This window comes from Dermacentor variabilis, chromosome 5 (assembly GCF_050947875.1).
Source record: "Dermacentor variabilis isolate Ectoservices chromosome 5, ASM5094787v1, whole genome shotgun sequence".
In the NCBI taxonomy this organism is placed as follows: Eukaryota; Metazoa; Arthropoda; class Arachnida; order Ixodida; family Ixodidae; genus Dermacentor; species Dermacentor variabilis.
This window is the reverse complement of record NC_134572.1, coordinates 18393957-18410583: the sequence shown is the minus strand read 5'-3', so window position 1 is coordinate 18410583 and position 16627 is coordinate 18393957. Positions and strand designations below refer to the sequence as shown.

At 48.9% G+C, this 16627-nt stretch overlaps 2 protein-coding genes across 9 annotated transcripts in view; one reads left to right on the top strand and one right to left on the bottom strand.

Moving 5' to 3' along the window:
* The window catches only part of LOC142582328 (zinc transporter ZIP10-like), a 113672-nt gene that overhangs the window by 72500 nt on the left and 24545 nt on the right, over positions 1-16627 (bottom strand). For 2 of the 8 annotated variants that reach the window (XM_075691903.1, XM_075691910.1), the window contains exon 1: positions 3684-4318. The exons of 5 other annotated variants lie outside the window; for them this stretch is intronic. The gene's annotated coding sequence lies outside the window, so the exon portion shown is untranslated. Of the gene's footprint in view, positions 1-3683; positions 4319-7232; positions 7252-16627 lie in introns of those variants that run through there. One more of the 8 variants, XM_075691907.1, reaches the window with a different exon arrangement.
* The window catches only part of LOC142582329 (proton-coupled zinc antiporter SLC30A2-like), a 70101-nt gene continuing 57957 nt past the window's right edge, over positions 4484-16627 (top strand). Inside the window, exon 1 of the mRNA XM_075691912.1 lies at positions 4484-5017. Within this exon, the coding sequence (XP_075548027.1) occupies positions 4928-5017 (90 nt within the window). The 5' untranslated portion in view covers positions 4484-4927. The remainder of the gene's footprint in view (positions 5018-16627) is intronic.

Sequence of the window (16627 nt, the reverse complement as noted above, 5' to 3'; positions counted from 1 at the left end):
TATTGTTACGGTGCATTTGGACAGGACCGCGCGCGCAAGAGGAAGACGAAGGGGAAGTGGTAGTCTATCTCCTGGAGCTGTGATCTTTGCACCAGCCAGCACGATTACGACTAACTTCTCCCCACGTAAATATTTGCAAATACATTTGTGAATCGGGCTTCCTCTTCCTAACAATATCATAAGAACATTGAGCCAAAGAAATGACAATGGAAATGAAAGTGCATGGAACACCAACTGGCCGCAGGTGGGATACGAACCCACGTCTTTGCATTACGCGCGCGCGTGGGTTAGTATCCCACCTGCGGCAGTTGTTTTTCATCCACTTTCATTTCCATTAATTCATACATATTACATTACTTACATTAATTATATACATTATTATATATGACCTTTTTTTGACATTTTGAGTTCGAAGTATGTTGTCTAAAACCAGACGTTCCACAGTGTGTGGCCTTCCCTGTGCAGCAGAAGTGTTACTAGGAGAAGCGCACCTTCAGATACGTGAAACTAAAGAAAACAAGAACACCGAGAACGAAAAACATCGTTTTGATTTCACCGCTGCGATCTTACCAAAAGTTCTCACTGCTTAGTCCTGCAGCTTGACACAAAGAAAAGGAACTTCAATTGTCTGATGCTATCTAAATAAGACGGCAAATCTTGACGCATATGTATATCGCCGCGTTAGGACATGCGCGTCTTCTGGCAGCTAAGAAATTAAGAATAAGAAATCATGTGAAGCCTGCAAGATCATTATTTCCAAATTCGAAAAAAAAAAAAGAGGGAAGAAAGACGGAAAGGCACTTTCTGAATTTGTTTTGCCGAACGCTAGCAGAGACACGAGGTTCATACGCTCAATGGGTATGGCGTATCCATTATGCGCACGCAAACGTGCGAGAACCATTGCAGTACATTCTTGCACGGCTTTAAATAGAAAACACGCGCTTCAATTTTTTTTTAAGCGAAAGCGTCAAATGGCCGAGTATGGCCGCGAAACGGCGCCGTCGTGGCGCGCTCGTGTCGTGGCGTCGCAGCCAGTCGGAACAGAGCGGGCGGAGTATCGCGCCAGGTGTTGCGTTGGCACCGCAGGCTGCTGCTGCTTGCTGGCTCGGGCAGCACGTACCACTATGGTACGTACATTGCTCGCGGAGCGAAACTCGAAGGAGTACTCAGCGGCGTTCAAATGGACATTAGCGCTTTCGCTACTCATAATACGTGATAAATTGTCCACGGATATTTTTTTCATCCGCTACACTAGCAATTACGTCGCATGTAGTATGCGAGCAAGCCATACCATGGAGCGGCGCAGCTAAAAGCACGAAAGAGATAGAAAAGGGAAGAACGGAAAGGAAAGGAACAACGTGAATGCGAAACTTGGTACGAATGCATTTTACCAGGCGCTTACTTAGCTGTATTTTAATACAACGAAGTATAGGCACCTGGTAAAAATGCATTCGTGCCTGGCTGCGGTCATTCTAGCTGTTTACTGCAAAAGCATCACGCCCGTAAACACAAGCATTCAGCATAGGAAATACTGGTACAGCGTAATCGGCTTAGAATGGAATACCGCTTACGATAAGCGGCCATTTTAGCAGCACCAATATGCGCATTAACTCGATGCATGAATAAACTTCCCAAAACGGTGCAAATAGCACCGCCTACGGGATACAGCAATAAGGTTTTGCCGTCTTGAAGAGAAAGAAAAGGCTGTTTTTCTAGCAAAATTAACCGTTTCTCAGACGAAATAGAACAGGAGAGTGAAATATCATTAAACAAATTGTGCGACCTATGTGAGATGTGGCATACACGTAAAAATGCTCTGAATGAGATATGTATACTGAGCGATGATTTCATGCAGTCCCAAGGACCACCGTCAGAGAACGTTAGGCGACTGATGCGACAAATTTGGTCGTCAAGCCTCGCCTATATCGCAAGTGAAAAAAAAATTCGGAAGATGCTCAACTTAATATGCATTGTAGCTTTACGAGGTCCTGTTGTTTCGTGAACGCTGGTTCGAAGGTGATTTCTTTTTCAGCTTTGTTACTTACTATACGCGGACTCTTCATTGCAACGCTGAGCTACAGGTGCATGCAGTAGCTGAGAAACTTAGCCCGAACAAGTAAGACATGTCTTGCGGCTGCACACGCATCAAAGAATCAAATATTGCAGGCTTGAGAAGGAAAACGCATAAAGCTAGCACATTCAAGGCAGCCCAATGAGAAATGTTCAGCACTTTGCGCAGGAGGAGCATGAAGGGGCTTAAGGCGTGTGCGAATTATGTACGACGGTAATTGTGCGCATGTTTATAGATTAGGCGGTCTTTAATAAATAAGCTGCTCTGACGCTCCACACAACCAAACATCTTCCCTTACGGGAGCGCATAACAAATGTATTACCGGTTAATACATTCAAGGTCAGTCCGGGTAGAACGACAACTGGTTACAACCAGCAGGATCCTTGCCTTTCATTATAGCGAATAGAATTTGAACTTGTGTCTGCGGTAAATTGTTACCATTTTATATATAGCACACACCGCCTTGCCAACGTGGCACCAAGTTACGATATAGACACTTTTTTGTCGTGTCTTTAATTTCGCGTGCTCCGTCCTTGGCAGCCGCGGTTATTGCATAAAATTTCGCGCGGTCCCTCAGAGCTACTAAATGCGAGCTAGAAATGTATGTATGAGTTCATGACGCATTCGGGCCGCTCAGGCAGCTGGTGAGAGAGAAGGCGCGAACTTCCAGTTCTTCCAGACGCGAATCAGACATCGTCGCACGAGCTGCTTGGCGCGAAACGCAGCCGGAAATCGTGGCTCGATCGGCACACCCAAAGTGATGACGAAAAGGAGCAGCGGTGGCAGCAAAGGGTGACAAGCAAACGCAGTGGCCGGCAGCTATCCAATTGAAGATGTGCGTCTTGGAATATGTGTGACCAGTGGAACACATCGTTTTCCATATACACTCGAGCACCCGATTCCATGGTCTCCACGAGAGGCGCCCAAGACGCATTCGGCCATTAAACGGGTAACACTAGCACACGTGGGGCTGATTGAATAGGCTGATCAGTACATGCGGACAAGGATCAATTGAGCGTATATGCTCAGTCCTTGCATCCCCCCCTCCTTCCCCCCTCTCATTGGTCTTAACCCACGTGTCCGAACACATCAAGCACACGTTTCACGGAGCTTCGCAGGAGCTTCCCGTCAGCCATACAATCTGCACCACTAGGAGCCATTACTGCGCAGCCTGCTAATTCAAAAAGTAAAATTTTACGCACGGAATACGACGAAATAAAGTGATTCTAATGTCGATCAATGATGCACTTAAGCGTACAGAAAAATGTGCCTTTACAGCAAGTGAACCAATTGACCATGGTGTGCGGATGGCACATATAAAAGCATATAATACACTGACGCATATAATGCACAGCGCAATGCACAGCACTGACGGAAACAAGTAAACAAGTGAGCCACTTACGTGGAGTTAATCCACAGGAAATGTTTACTGCGCGACCGCTACAGATTACGTAAGCGTGTCATCTCTCGATCTTCTTCCGCATTAGTTACTTCGTTATAGAAAAACCCAAAACACTAACTGCGATTTCATCGCGCACAGAAGCATGTCGCCGCCGCACAAAAAAGCGCGAGCACATGTTCCCGGGCAGCTGGACGCGGCTGTGCAGCTTACCAGTCACTGTGGGCGCGCGTAGTATCGGACAAGTCCGTGGCCCGGGCAATCCTCGCTCCCGAGAGATGCACTAATGGTCCTTTGTCGAATCACTGCAGTAAACGGTCCTTCCGCCGCACATAAACGCACTAGGCGACTGAACGCCCGCGCCATAGTGTCGCCGGAGTGAGGTCCGCAGGCGTTCCAGAGAACAGCTGCCGCTTACCGATGTCTATGCGTGAAAACCACGCGTGCTCCGGCGCCTACGGTATATTTTCTCAGCCCAATACAAAAGCGACAAGAAAGGCCGCACTTTACAGGCTGCGCAGTGCAACAAACACGCAGCAGCGCCGGCAGAAAGGAGCCTCGCGCAGAAGCGACATTTCAAGGTGCCCCATAACGTCAGCGCGAGCACGCGCGCTTGTCGAGAGACCGCGCCGCGCACAAGAGGAACTGACGAGGGGGGAGGCGGACCAAGAGCACAAAGTGCGTTCGGAAACGCCATAACTAGAGAGTGAGAGAGGATGTGGTGTAAAACGAAAGCGGACGTCCAAAAAAATTTAAAAATATACGCAGCTGGCGTCGGGTCATGTGTCGTCCGCGCGCTCACGCTGGCGCGCCTCTTTCGTTGCGGCGGCCGGAATACGAGTAACAATGAAAGCGCTACAGAATGGATAAATAAGCTGACACGTCGTCAGTCTAAGTGCGGTGGCAAGTACACGTGCTGGACCGCGAAGCGAATGTTACGACCAGTGGCAAATATCGAGGCGGTGCTCACGCAAGCCTCAACGACAAGTGGACGAAGCACCGCCGCCAGTAACGCCGAAAGCAAGGGAGGGAGGGAGAGAGTCGCACACAGCCAGCCGATGCGGGCGCGCTAAAACATCTCCTGCGGACGAGCGCGCGCGCACAAATAGACAGCTGTAGACAGCACGAGCTACCTCCCGCCGCGCTGTACAGTATCCGCGATCGAGCGGGCGGCCGCCGTGGCGAACGGCTTTCGCTAGTGAAACAGCATCCTCTCTCCGATCTTTGAGCCCTGGCCAGATTTAATCTCTCTCTCTGTCTCCGAGATCATCGAGCCACAGCGACGGGAAATTTATCCACGAGGGTTCGCTGGGTACACACGAACACCCCGTGCCACAAGCGGCGATTTCAGGGCGTTGGATCCGACAAAACTTCGGCACTTCCAGGGGGTCGCCGAAGAGCTGCAACAAAGCACCGGCGCTGCGGATGCAACAGTCGGTGAGCGACGCTAAGATGGGATGAATGCAATGATGGAGATGCGAGACGGAAGCGCGGCCGCAAGCCCTAGTGACCGCCTGGTGGGGACAACGCGCTACGACGCCTTGAGGGTGAGTCAGTGACAGCCACGCACAGGCGTGCCGTGCCTGCCGCGCGCTCAGATAGCGACAGCCTGCCGCGCCGGACGCCGTCTCTTTAAAGGGACACTAAAGGTTACTATGAAGTCAAGTTAAAGTGATAAAGCAATGCTCTAGAACGTCTAAGGCGTCAATATAATCGCGAACAGAGCTTTAGTAACCGAGAAACTGAGGTAAATGCATGACACGATTTGAGACCCCCCCAGCGACATTCCGGTACTAGCCGGATGACGAAGGCACACCTCGTCATAATTTATGTCACTAGTACTCAACTACTCGTATTAAAAAGATAATTTCATTACGTTATAAGACGGACGAAAATGCTACTTGTCTACTTCTGTTCGATTCTAAGAAAAAAATAACACTGACGTTACCCTTCAGTAGTATGGGTGGTCGAAAGGTTTAGTTTTCGCTCGACTCTGCGCCGCGCGCGTTCTGGAGTTTCAGTTGTTTCGTTATCGCGTCGTGCTGCGGTGGTTCAGATGGCTCGTGCAACTTACATTTGGAACAAGCAGCGAGAATGCCGCGTCCATGTGATGTCGTGGGATGCGCGAACGGTCCGCGGACTTTGCCAAGGGCAGTTGCAGCGGCGAATCCAACGTTACTTATCACTGTGCCAACGAGTGAACCCCTCCGTTCGAAGTGGTTAAGTGTCGTACCTCTGCTACAGCGCGTTGGCAAAGAGCCGAAAAATCGTATAGTGTGCTCGCTGCACTTTCATCCAAAGGATTACGACTTCAACGCCGACTTACTGAAGTCGTGTGGAGTGCCTTTCAAAGCAGTGCTTCCGAGTAGCGATGTTCCGTCGGTCTTGCCTGCATTCTCCGAAACGCAAGAACAACTGCAAGTCGAAGATGGGGCGGTGAGTGTGGCATTTGGTTTTCACGAAGGAAAAGCTACAAATGTGCGAATATGTACAGCCATGACATACAGTTGCCGTCGTAGTAGTACATAACGACGCCGGCAGCGCGAGCCCTCAGCAGCAGGTCACGTTCATCAGTGCTTAAAACGCTGAAGTCGAGCCCAGCATCGCGAGCCAATGTGTCGTTGTCAGGGTCGTCCATTGCAACGAGCGTCGAAGTTGGCGTCATAAAATAAAGAACCAGCTTATCGTCGCGCGCTTTCCCTTCCGCTAGCCACCATAGTTCCGCTTTCGCTCTGCTGTCGGCTCTGTCTTGGCTCAGTTTCTGGCCACGCGTTTGCGTTTTGCGCAGAAAAGTGTAAGGCCGTCTGCGGGCGCCGTTTTACTCACGGACGGTGCAACGTCACTATGAGACCATGACGTCGCCACTCCTCGATCGGAGGGCGGGCGATTTCAACTACGCTAGAGGTACGCGGACGCTTGAGAACGCATTTTCTCATGAAATAAGTCTCTTCTTCGCATGAAACAAGCGTTTCGAGGTTTCTGGGATGGTATTTCAACAGTCCACGTTGACTTAATATTAACCTTTAGTGTCCCTTTCAGGTATTACGAGACAAGCGGGTGGCGCAAGGTAACACTGCCGCTCACAAAAGAACTCCAATTCAACGCAGTTCTCGTACGCCCGTTATAAACAAAGGGACTAGGCAGCAGCGATTCCTTACTTCCGATTGTTCAGTGCCGGGCTACAGCCAGGACCGCAGGTACAATATTGGCGTTGCTGCCGTACTGCAGGTGAATATTTACCGCTTGTTGCGCCCGCCAGGTAGAGCTATAGTATAGCCGACTGTAGGTGCAGCGCCAGAGAAGCCTGAACAGCGATTGTGTTCCTTGAAACTAAAGAGGATTCAGGAATATTAAGCTGAGCTGCATTAGTAAACTACGCACTTGCAAGAGCGAAGCGACCACCGTTATCGCGAAAGGAAGGCTTTGTGAGCCACAGAATACAGAAAACCATATGACCGGCGGCGATGCCATCCTTAAGTTCCGCACTGTGGCGTTATGTATACTTAAGAGTTCATACACAGGTGTAGTGAAATGCATGCCGCTCAGGGAAGGCTACAATGCACTGTTAAGGAGCCAAAGACAAATCTATATCAAGTTTCGCGAACTTTGCCGGCGCCAATGCGGGCTAAACATGAGAAAAAAAATTTGGAGGACGCCTAAGCTTCGCCTTTAAGAGTAGAAGGCGATAGCATTCAAAGATCCCTGACTGCTTCTCATGCTTCCCGGCAACTGCAGCGCAGCGTATGCAACCGTAACGCTTACCGGGAAACGCTCGCGGCGAACGCTATGCACGAAGGCGGGCCTTCTCATAGAAACACCGCCTCTTGCGTGGGCCGCGGATGGATGGGTGTTATGAGCGTCCCCTTTGGAACGAGGCGGTGAGTTGCGCCACCAAGCTCTTGCTATTGTACTGCCTAATGTCCAACCTAGGTTAAAAAAGAAAAAAAAGGAAAAAAGAAACCCACGATGAATTCCCAAAACCAAGTATTCTGACCCCCTATTGTGAACTTTGTTTTTATTCGTCCCCGTTTTTTGTCGTTTTCCTGCTTTTCTTCCACCAATCTTCGAATCGCGTCTTATTAATCATATTGCGGACATGTTTACTTTCCGTGGCCGCTAAGTGGACTGCGAGAATAGACTTTTAGCGTGTCCGGTATTCCGGCAAGTGCGGGCGGTTTGCCGGTATAGCGGGGGCGTAAACGTGAGCGGCCAGATTGGTGGCGCCAGCTGGTGGTGCAAAGCTCAACCACACAAACACAGAGCTAATTACTATATTCTGCTTATCTGCTGGTGTAAATATTCGACAGTGGCGTAATCGTGTTCACAATTACGCCGCTGCCAAAAATTTGCACCACTAGCGAAGCAGGATATAGTGGGTTACTGCAGTTTTAGCTCTGTGTTTGTCTGGTTGAACTCTACGCTACCAGGCGGCTGCAGCGATCTAGCTACGCCCCCGCAAATCCGGTAATCCGCCCAAACCGCTCCAGTTTACCGGAATAGCGGACAGGCTAAAAGGCGCCGGCGCGCGCAAATGGCGGGCGCCGTCGGCTGTCTCTGAATTGTAGAAAGGCTGGAAAAGGGGTTTGACGTTTCGCGTAACAGAATTATGTTTTCTCGTATATTCATATTACAATCGAAGAGCTATCATGTCCATAGGTTGTGTGTAAGTCGTACTTCAGGATTTTTCTACGTAGTTTAGCTTGAGAAATAAAATTAGTTCAGTAATTTCTTTGTGCCACATGGACGGTCTGCGTATGGGCGGTTGGAAAATATTTTTGTCGAAACAAAGTCCAACGCCGACCCCTCATTTTCTGCGACACGAGCTCTTTAACGCTGTCGCGTTGATACTTTGGAGTCCTCGCGCTGATGTACCGGCGCTTCAGTTTCTGAGCGAAATTGCCAGAAAAAAAGTTTGGCCTTCGTTTTCTTCGTTAATTATTCAGTCACTTTCCGCAACACGAATTAAGAACTTAACTAAGGTAAAGCTGTACCGCTGCAGACTGACAGTGTTGCTCTATGGTGTCCCCCCCCCCCCCATGTAAACAAACAAAGAGAGAGGCGGTACCATCTGCAATTCCACACAATGGCATTGACGTATAAGGAACCAGATAGTAATCCTGCCAAATGTAGACAACGTCGCGCAGTAATTATGGTCATTGCCGCAGCTTTAGGTCTCTCTACGAATACACAGTATATATCTATCAGTCAGAAAAAAGAAAGAAATGAAGGACGGGAGAGGGTACGATTCCGTGACGTAGCTGAACGTTTTTGAAACGCTGGTATGCGAATTGTTCCACATTCCCCCATTCAACCGCACATAAGCAAGCAGTACATCAACAGAAAAACAAAGTAAAATAATATACAAATCAGGCACACGGTAGAACGGAGCTGCTGAGCGATCATGAAATGACGCGGCGCGCCATGCCAGGAGTGTTATTCACCTCAAGATCACGTGGACAAATGTTCCTGCGTAAGGTGAGAAGCGCGAGAACTGAGGTATTCCCCGTGCCTAATTCAGTAGACATCATCCATTTCTCTTTAACATCCCGTCGCCGTCATCGCAGCTGCAGTTCAGTGCAAACTCTTTCGCAACCTTTCAAAAACACAGATCGGCGAGAGATCAGAGATGACTTTAATGACACACTGGAGATGCCGCAGCCTGGCGGCGATGCCATGTATTGCTATATACTCCGAAACGTCGATGCGCACCGAAGCGGATAAGCGACGGTCTAGCAACTAATGCAGTTTGTTTTTCCCTCGGCCCTCAACAAGCAAGAACTGTAAATCAAATTACAATAAATTTTCTAACTATATATCTAATCTATTTTCCATACAGAGCGAAAAGTGAACTTCGTGAGCTATAGTTTCCTTCTGCGTGCTTACTTCGGTTACCGCGTTCTGCAGTAGCTCGACCTAACTCCCAGGCAGCTGCACAACCACTGAAGCGTTTTCTGATCTTATGTGCCCGTTAGCACAAGCTCAATGATGCAGAGGGGGTGGATGGATGGATAAACTTTATTAAAAGAATAATTAGAAAAACCGCTAATGGTCGGGGCCCTTAGTCCAGGGCTCCGCTGGCTCTTGCCATCTTCTCCGCTCTCTTAATCAGCTCGAGCTGGTCGTCGAGGGCCGAGCTGGACAGCAGTGCCTCCCATTGCTCCCTCGTTATGTTCGTGTCTGGGTGTTCTATGTTGTGTAGTGTGCACTCCCACGTAATGTGGTATAGGGTTGGTGTGGCCCCACACCATGGGCATTCGTCCTTGTAGGCTGTGGGGTGTATCCGATGTAATATGTGTAGGTTCGTGTAAGTGCCTGTCTGGAGCCTACGCCAGGCAGCGGCATCTTCTGTCTTTAGGTTTCGATGGGGTGGTGGATATCGCAAGCGACGCCCTCTGTGGTAGTTCACGATGGCTGAATACTCGAGGTCGACAGGGTCCAGGTCTTCTGCAGCCGGCGTGATGAGTGCTCGGTTATGTACGAATCCTCGAGCTGCTCTGTCGGCTTGCAGGTTGCCCGTGATGCCAGTGTGACCCGGTATCCAGATGATAGTTTGGGTGGCGAAGTCCTCAGAGTCCTCCTTGAGTATTCCGGCTAGGACTTGTGCAGCAGGTCTTCCAATTCTACCCTGTAGGAAGTTGCGGCAGGCCTGCTGGGAATCCGTGAGGATCGTCAATGGTTGATTTGCGTGTAGGCCCTCGCGGATGGCTAACGCGATGGCCAGCTCTTCGGCTTCCGTAATCGTGCAGGGGCGGGTCGATGCCGCGGAGGTAACGTGGCCTCGGTGGTCGCATGCCACTGCAACTGCGCCCTTGTTGTTCGTCCCATACATGGCGGCGTCCGTAAACCTGGCCGTTGTACTGAACCTGAACGCTTTCTCCATGTACTGGGCCCTTGCTCTCCTCCTGCCGGAGTGTAGGTTAGGGTCCATGTTGCGTGGTATCGGGGCAACGTGAAACCTGTCCTGGACGTGACGAGGTATCAAGCAGGTTTCTTGGGTTCGTGTTGTTATTTCTGGGAACCCCAAGGTTCGTAGGACCTGCCGGCCCGTGCGAGTCCGCGCAAGTCTCCATCAATGATATTTGCCGTGTGAGCAGGCTAACAGAGTTTCCGGGCAAGGTAACCAATATGTATTGGTGTGTGTGTGTGTGTGTGTGTGTGTGTGTGTGTGTGTGTGTGTGTGTGTGTGTGTGTGTGTGTGTGTGTGTGTGTGTGTGTGTGTGTGTGTGTGTGTGTGTGTGTGTGTGTGTGCGCGTGTGTGTGTGTGCGCGCGTGTGTGTGTGTGTGTGTGTGTGTGTGTGTGTGTGTGTGTGTGTGTGTGCGCGCGTGTGTGTGTGCGCGCGTGTGTGTGCGCGCGCGCGTGTGTGTGCGCGCGTGTGTGTGCGCGTGTGTGTGCGCGCGTGTGTGTGTGCGCGTGTGTGTGCGCGCGTGTGTGTGCGTGTGCGTGCGTGCGTCTAATGCATATACACTGCCAAAAACTGCATGAGCCCCCGCAGTCATAATTTGCTCTAAAGACATCAGTGAAGCCGAGCCGATGTTTGTATTTCCCATCATTTTATGCTGGCCGAAGCGGGCTGATATAATCTGGCACCTAATTTCCTACTATGGAAGTTGTCAGCATTGACATTAAGAACAATTATTTTTGTTGCTGAAACGCTTGAACGATTGTGTAGACTGCAAGAAATGAGCCAAGTCGCCAAATGGCCGAAACTGACAGACACAGGCCAACAAGACAAGACAGACACAGGCCGACAAGACAAGACAGACAGACAGACACAGACAGACACAGACAGACACAGACAGACACAGACAGACGAGACGACACCCTTTGAAACTGGGTGGCGGCGAATGCCACCAAGCTTGTTATTTTCACGTTTCTACTGCGTTCATTATCGGCCCTTGAGGTCCGTGGATCATGTTAACCACCAAACCATTATTTACCACCCACAGATTGATTACGTAATAAAGGACTACAGGCCGCTTACGTAAATATCATGGAAAATATCCAGATATTCCACAGATACCTTTATTCTCCACAAGAAAAGTAGGAAGATACCTACAAAGAAAGGAGTAGACAAGAAGACAATCTCTCCAATGCTATTCACTGCGTGCTTGGAAGTATGCAAACTATTAAACCGGGAAGGCTAGGAGTAAGGATCGACGGCGTATATCCCTGTAACCTTCGGTTTGCAGATGCCATTGTGTTCAGCAACACTGTAGACGACTTACAACAAATGATTGAGGACCTTAACAGAGAGAGTGCAAGAGTGGGGTTGAAGAACATAATATGCAGAAGACAAAGATATTGATGAATAGCCGGGCAAGGGAACAAGAGTTCAGGATCGCTAGTCAGCCTCTATATGAATTTGCTTTACGCAGCATGGAAGTCCGCTTTTATCAAGTGTTCTTTTAGAAAACAAGTTTGCTACACAGCCTCGGGAAAAAAAAAAAAAAAAAAAAGAGTCTAAAGGAGTACGTTTACCTAGGTCAATTGCTCACAGGGAACCCTGACCATGATAACGAAACTTACAGAAGAAAAAAATGGGTTGGAGCGCATACGGCAGACATCGTCAGCTCCTGACGGGAAACTTACGATTATCATTGAAAAGAAAGGCGCACAATCAGTGCGTTTCACCGGTGCTGACATATGGGACAGGAACTTGGAGACTGACAAAGAAGCTTGAGAACAAGTTAAGGACCGCGCAAAGGGCGATGGAACGAACAATGCTAGGCATAACGTTAAGAGAAAGAAAGAGCGGTTTGGATAAAAGAGCAAACGGGTATAGCCGATATTAATTGACATTAAGAGAAAAAAAAAATTGAGCTGGGCAGGTGATGCAATGCGCCGGTTGGATAACTGGTGGACCATTAAGGTTACAGAATTGGTGCCAAGAGAAAGGAAGCGCAGTCGAGGACGGAAGAAGACCAGGTGGGGCGATGACGTCAGGAAATTCGCGGGCGCTAGTTGAAATCCGTTGGCGCAGGACATAGGTGGTTGGAGATCGCAAGGAGAGGCCTTCGCCCTGCATGCAGTGGACATAAAATAGGCTGCTGCTGATTATTATTATGATGACGATGATGAACATATTTATTGCCCAAGTGGTTTCATGAGAGCGCTGTCTGTTAGCCGAAGTTGCAGAGGTGAGATTTTGTCGTCCTGTATCCCGAAGATTCGCATCTGGTCTGCGAGAGATACTGAGACCTGATGTTCCTTTAAGATTCTTAATGTCGAGATACACGACCGCTTATTAACCTCACAATGCCACAAACTACGTCCACCGTATCAATTGTAAGGGAACTTCGCCCTCACCAACAGGTGCTGAGCCTACGCGGTAGGCACTACATGCCCCGAACGCGCTTTCGCGAGGCCGCTACCACGCACCTCAGCAAGTTACGATAAGAGGCCTTCCGTCGCACAGAAACCCGGGTACGGCTTACGTGTGAATGCAACGTGGATGCAAGCTTTGACGTCTCTAAGAGCATCAAGAAAGGTGCGATATTTTCGCGAGGCAGAAAGCAGCTAGGTGCGTTTCTATAGTGAAGTTCAAAGCTGTCCGAGTCACCTGCATGTCCGATTTATGCGCGCTGCGCCGCGCAGACAGCTGCGCATCGTGCAACGATATATGGATGATATTTGAGCGATGGCCAACGCGCTTAGGGCAGCACGAAGACCTCCGTGACTTTGAAGGGCGGATCAAGGGGAGGGAAAGGAAACACTGCGGCTGACGGCTGTGGTTTATCCAGTCTGGGGCACGCCTCGCAGCGCGCCCGACTTCGTTAACGTATACGAATACCAAGTGTCGGTATATCTGTGAGAGGGAGGGGTCTTCTCTTTTTCAGGGGGGGGGGGGGGGGGACTTGCCAGTGCCGAGCATGAGATGTGTCGCATACGGCCTTAAGGTAAACAAAGCGCGTAAGGATTGTCCAGAGTAGAGGGCGCTATAAAAAAAAATAACCACACGTCCTTCAAGCGCCCACTAGGCGTGTAAGTCGCATGCGGTCAGTACAGCGGTCACACAAAATGACATCGAGGAACTGAAAAAAAAAAAAGAACAGAAAGCAGGCCGCATGCAAAGAAAGAAAGAAAGAAAGAAAAAGAAAACAACCATGCCGAATGGAGAAATTCTTTGCGCAGCCCGCGAACGCAGCAACTGCACTTCAAACGTCGGCATAGAGCCCACCGATTCGTTTGTAGTCTATGAGGGCGACAAGGTTTCCTACGGAATACACCTCCGAAAAGAAAACCATAAAACGGTTTTGGCGAAGCAATAATGTAAATTACAACACAATACTCATTAGTACAACGTCGCAATTCAACAGCGGTGTGCTAGTTGAGAGCCCTTCAAGCTCGTAGTTTTTTTACACTCGAAGCCGTCATTCTCGTGACAAAAATAAACCTCTATCTTAGTGCGCCAATGCACAGGACGCGCTCTTCCTCCACAAATATCTTTTGGCTTTTTTCAGGAGACAAGTAGGAGCGGCCGATTTAAAACCAGAAAGGTGGTCGACGTTTGAATGCCAATGAGCTGCCCCGCCGCATGACGATTGGCCGGGTTTGCACCAACCCTGTCCGACAGGGCACTCCACGATCTCGGCATACATCCGGCTCACACAAATTACCGTAGTCTACGTCGGCATCACGCTTTCTGATCCAAAGCAGAGGCGAAGCGCAATGTTGGTTAACGCCAGAAGCAACCACAATACGCGAAAGCACATATATATGAACACTGAAAACTGAAGTGCTGACGATCCTCAACTGGAACGTCATTTCATTTCGCCACAGATTTAGACGTATTTTGCGAAAATGGGGTGAAGCAAACGATTTCGGATAAAGACCAACTGCAAGAAGAACTAGGACTGCATGAAAAGCCTATAGTTTCAGATTCTGTAGTACACATAGAGCGGCCTCCTTGCAAAATTTAACGCTCGGAATACGAGTGGAAGCGTCGTGAAATGCTCGAGAAAAAAAAAAAATAATATACGCAGCCTTTACCGCTCCACGGAAGCATGGCCTAGAACACGCAGCTCCTCGGCATGACCTCCTAGATGAGGCAGCGCACACGGCGCGGCGAAATGTCTCGGAGGTGGCGGGCTGGGACTTACGTCACAGCGACAACCACCATGCAGGTGCACGCGTCGTCTGCTTAAGTGCTGCTTAACGACTGCTAACAAGAAAACTATACAACTATCAGCCTCGTGGCTTTGCCAAGACTGCTTCAGTGGCATATATACTATTCATTTCTAACAAATTCAAAGTGAAATTTCGCTGCAGTTAGCTTCTTAAAAAAATCGACTTCATTACTAGCACAGGTGCTTCTATAAACTCGCAGATATCTACCTTAAAGTGAATAACTCCAAACCGTAAAGCTTTGTTAATTAGCCAACGACCGACTGCGATTTGTCGCGCAAAAGATGTCCACGTTTTCTAGTAATTCAGCATATGTGACAAAATTACGCTGAATTTTATATCCGTTATGAACTAACTTTGAGTAGCGTGCGGGCCGAGGATTATCCTGAAATGTCGGCGCTTGACGGAGAAGGAACGGATCCACCTCATGTGGCAATATTGACAGATGGCCGCTATCTTAAACTAAACGAAGGCTACACAGCCAACTTATTTCAAGAAGGTCCCGTACATGACTGCCAGCTAAGCCATTTTTATCATTACTTTGTTCCTCCGCTAAATGACTGACATATATCGTTTCAGCGACTTTTCCGCCGGAAGTACCAGACACACCGAACACCTGATTTCAGCCGTTGCAATAACTCAAAGTTCAAGCGAAGTCGGCGTCCATGTGCGAATGGCATGTCGGTACATCGCACTCAGTGACGCTCTTGCAATGACGGCTGCGCGTCTCGCAGCTTTTTCATCGCAACAGCAGGAACTGTCCACGTGGCCGAAATCATTGTAAACACCCGGCATCATAATTTGCTACACAAGTTATACTGGCAACTCTGGCGCTAGCGTCTACGGAAGCTGAAATTATGGCGATTTAGCTAGCTTGAGAATGATATGGGTGTAGTTACACTTTAGTATAGTACATTGATTTGCCTACACTTCGTCATTCTGGCTTCAGATGGCTTTGCGATCTTGCAAATTGATCACTTTCAACAAAGCAACGCGTTATAAACGCAACAATTCGGAATGATTATGCATGTGTGAAAGAACCTGCTGCCTCAATTCGTTTAGAAGTGTATGAAATCTGGCGGGAGTCTTCTAACGAGCGCTGTGCCGTCATAGGAGTGACGATGTATGGGTGTGCGAGGCTTGTGTATGCGCTGGTGTTGTACGAGGCTTCGTTGGCTTCGTCTAAAACGTGGTTATGACCACACAGAAAATGAGTTTTTGAAATAAAATTCGTGAAACATTGTCATTCACCCATATTACATCTTTCAATGAAGTTTACTCGCTTCCAATGCATACTCAAGCGAAGAAAAAGCAAGAAGCGAAGACAAACTGTTCCAAAGCAAGCTCGAATCTTGTCTGTCCTCTGAATTTAGCGGCCCGCTGATACTCTTTACATTGCATATAATAGTCAATCGAATCACAAGTCACCGTAATTAAAACATGTTTTTAAGTCATAATAAAGCTAAAACGGCTCTTTATGTGCTGCTTTAGTAGGAAATGAATTATGTGACAGATGGAACGGTGCTAGCCATGCAGGCGCGTCTTCAAGTTGTTCTTGCTCTCCGAGGACGATGCCAATGCGGTCATTATATACCGGCATTCCCATGCATACAACAGCGCAGCAGCGCCAGACTTCGCTCTATAGATAATACAGCGAGAAACTATGGAAATTTAGGAAGTACGACGTAATAAATAACGGCACAAGAACGTCTGAAGCCAGAGGCACGAAGGTTAGACTGCCCATGGCAGCTGCACGATTGCAGCACCAGAGTACCCTCTGGTAATTTATACACTATACGGTATGTACATCCGCTATGACAGACCCAGCTTAAATATGGATTCACACGATAGACCGAATCGCGCTGCGTACATTGACGCCGCAGACAAACTGCAGTTCAGCCACGTCACTTTAGCTATCCGGCCCTTCATGCCTGCGATACCCCCCCCCCCCCCCCCCCCCCCTAGAGCAAAGGTTAGCTGAAACCGTGTCAAGGCGTGAAAAACACCGAGACAATGGCGTTCCCATGTGATG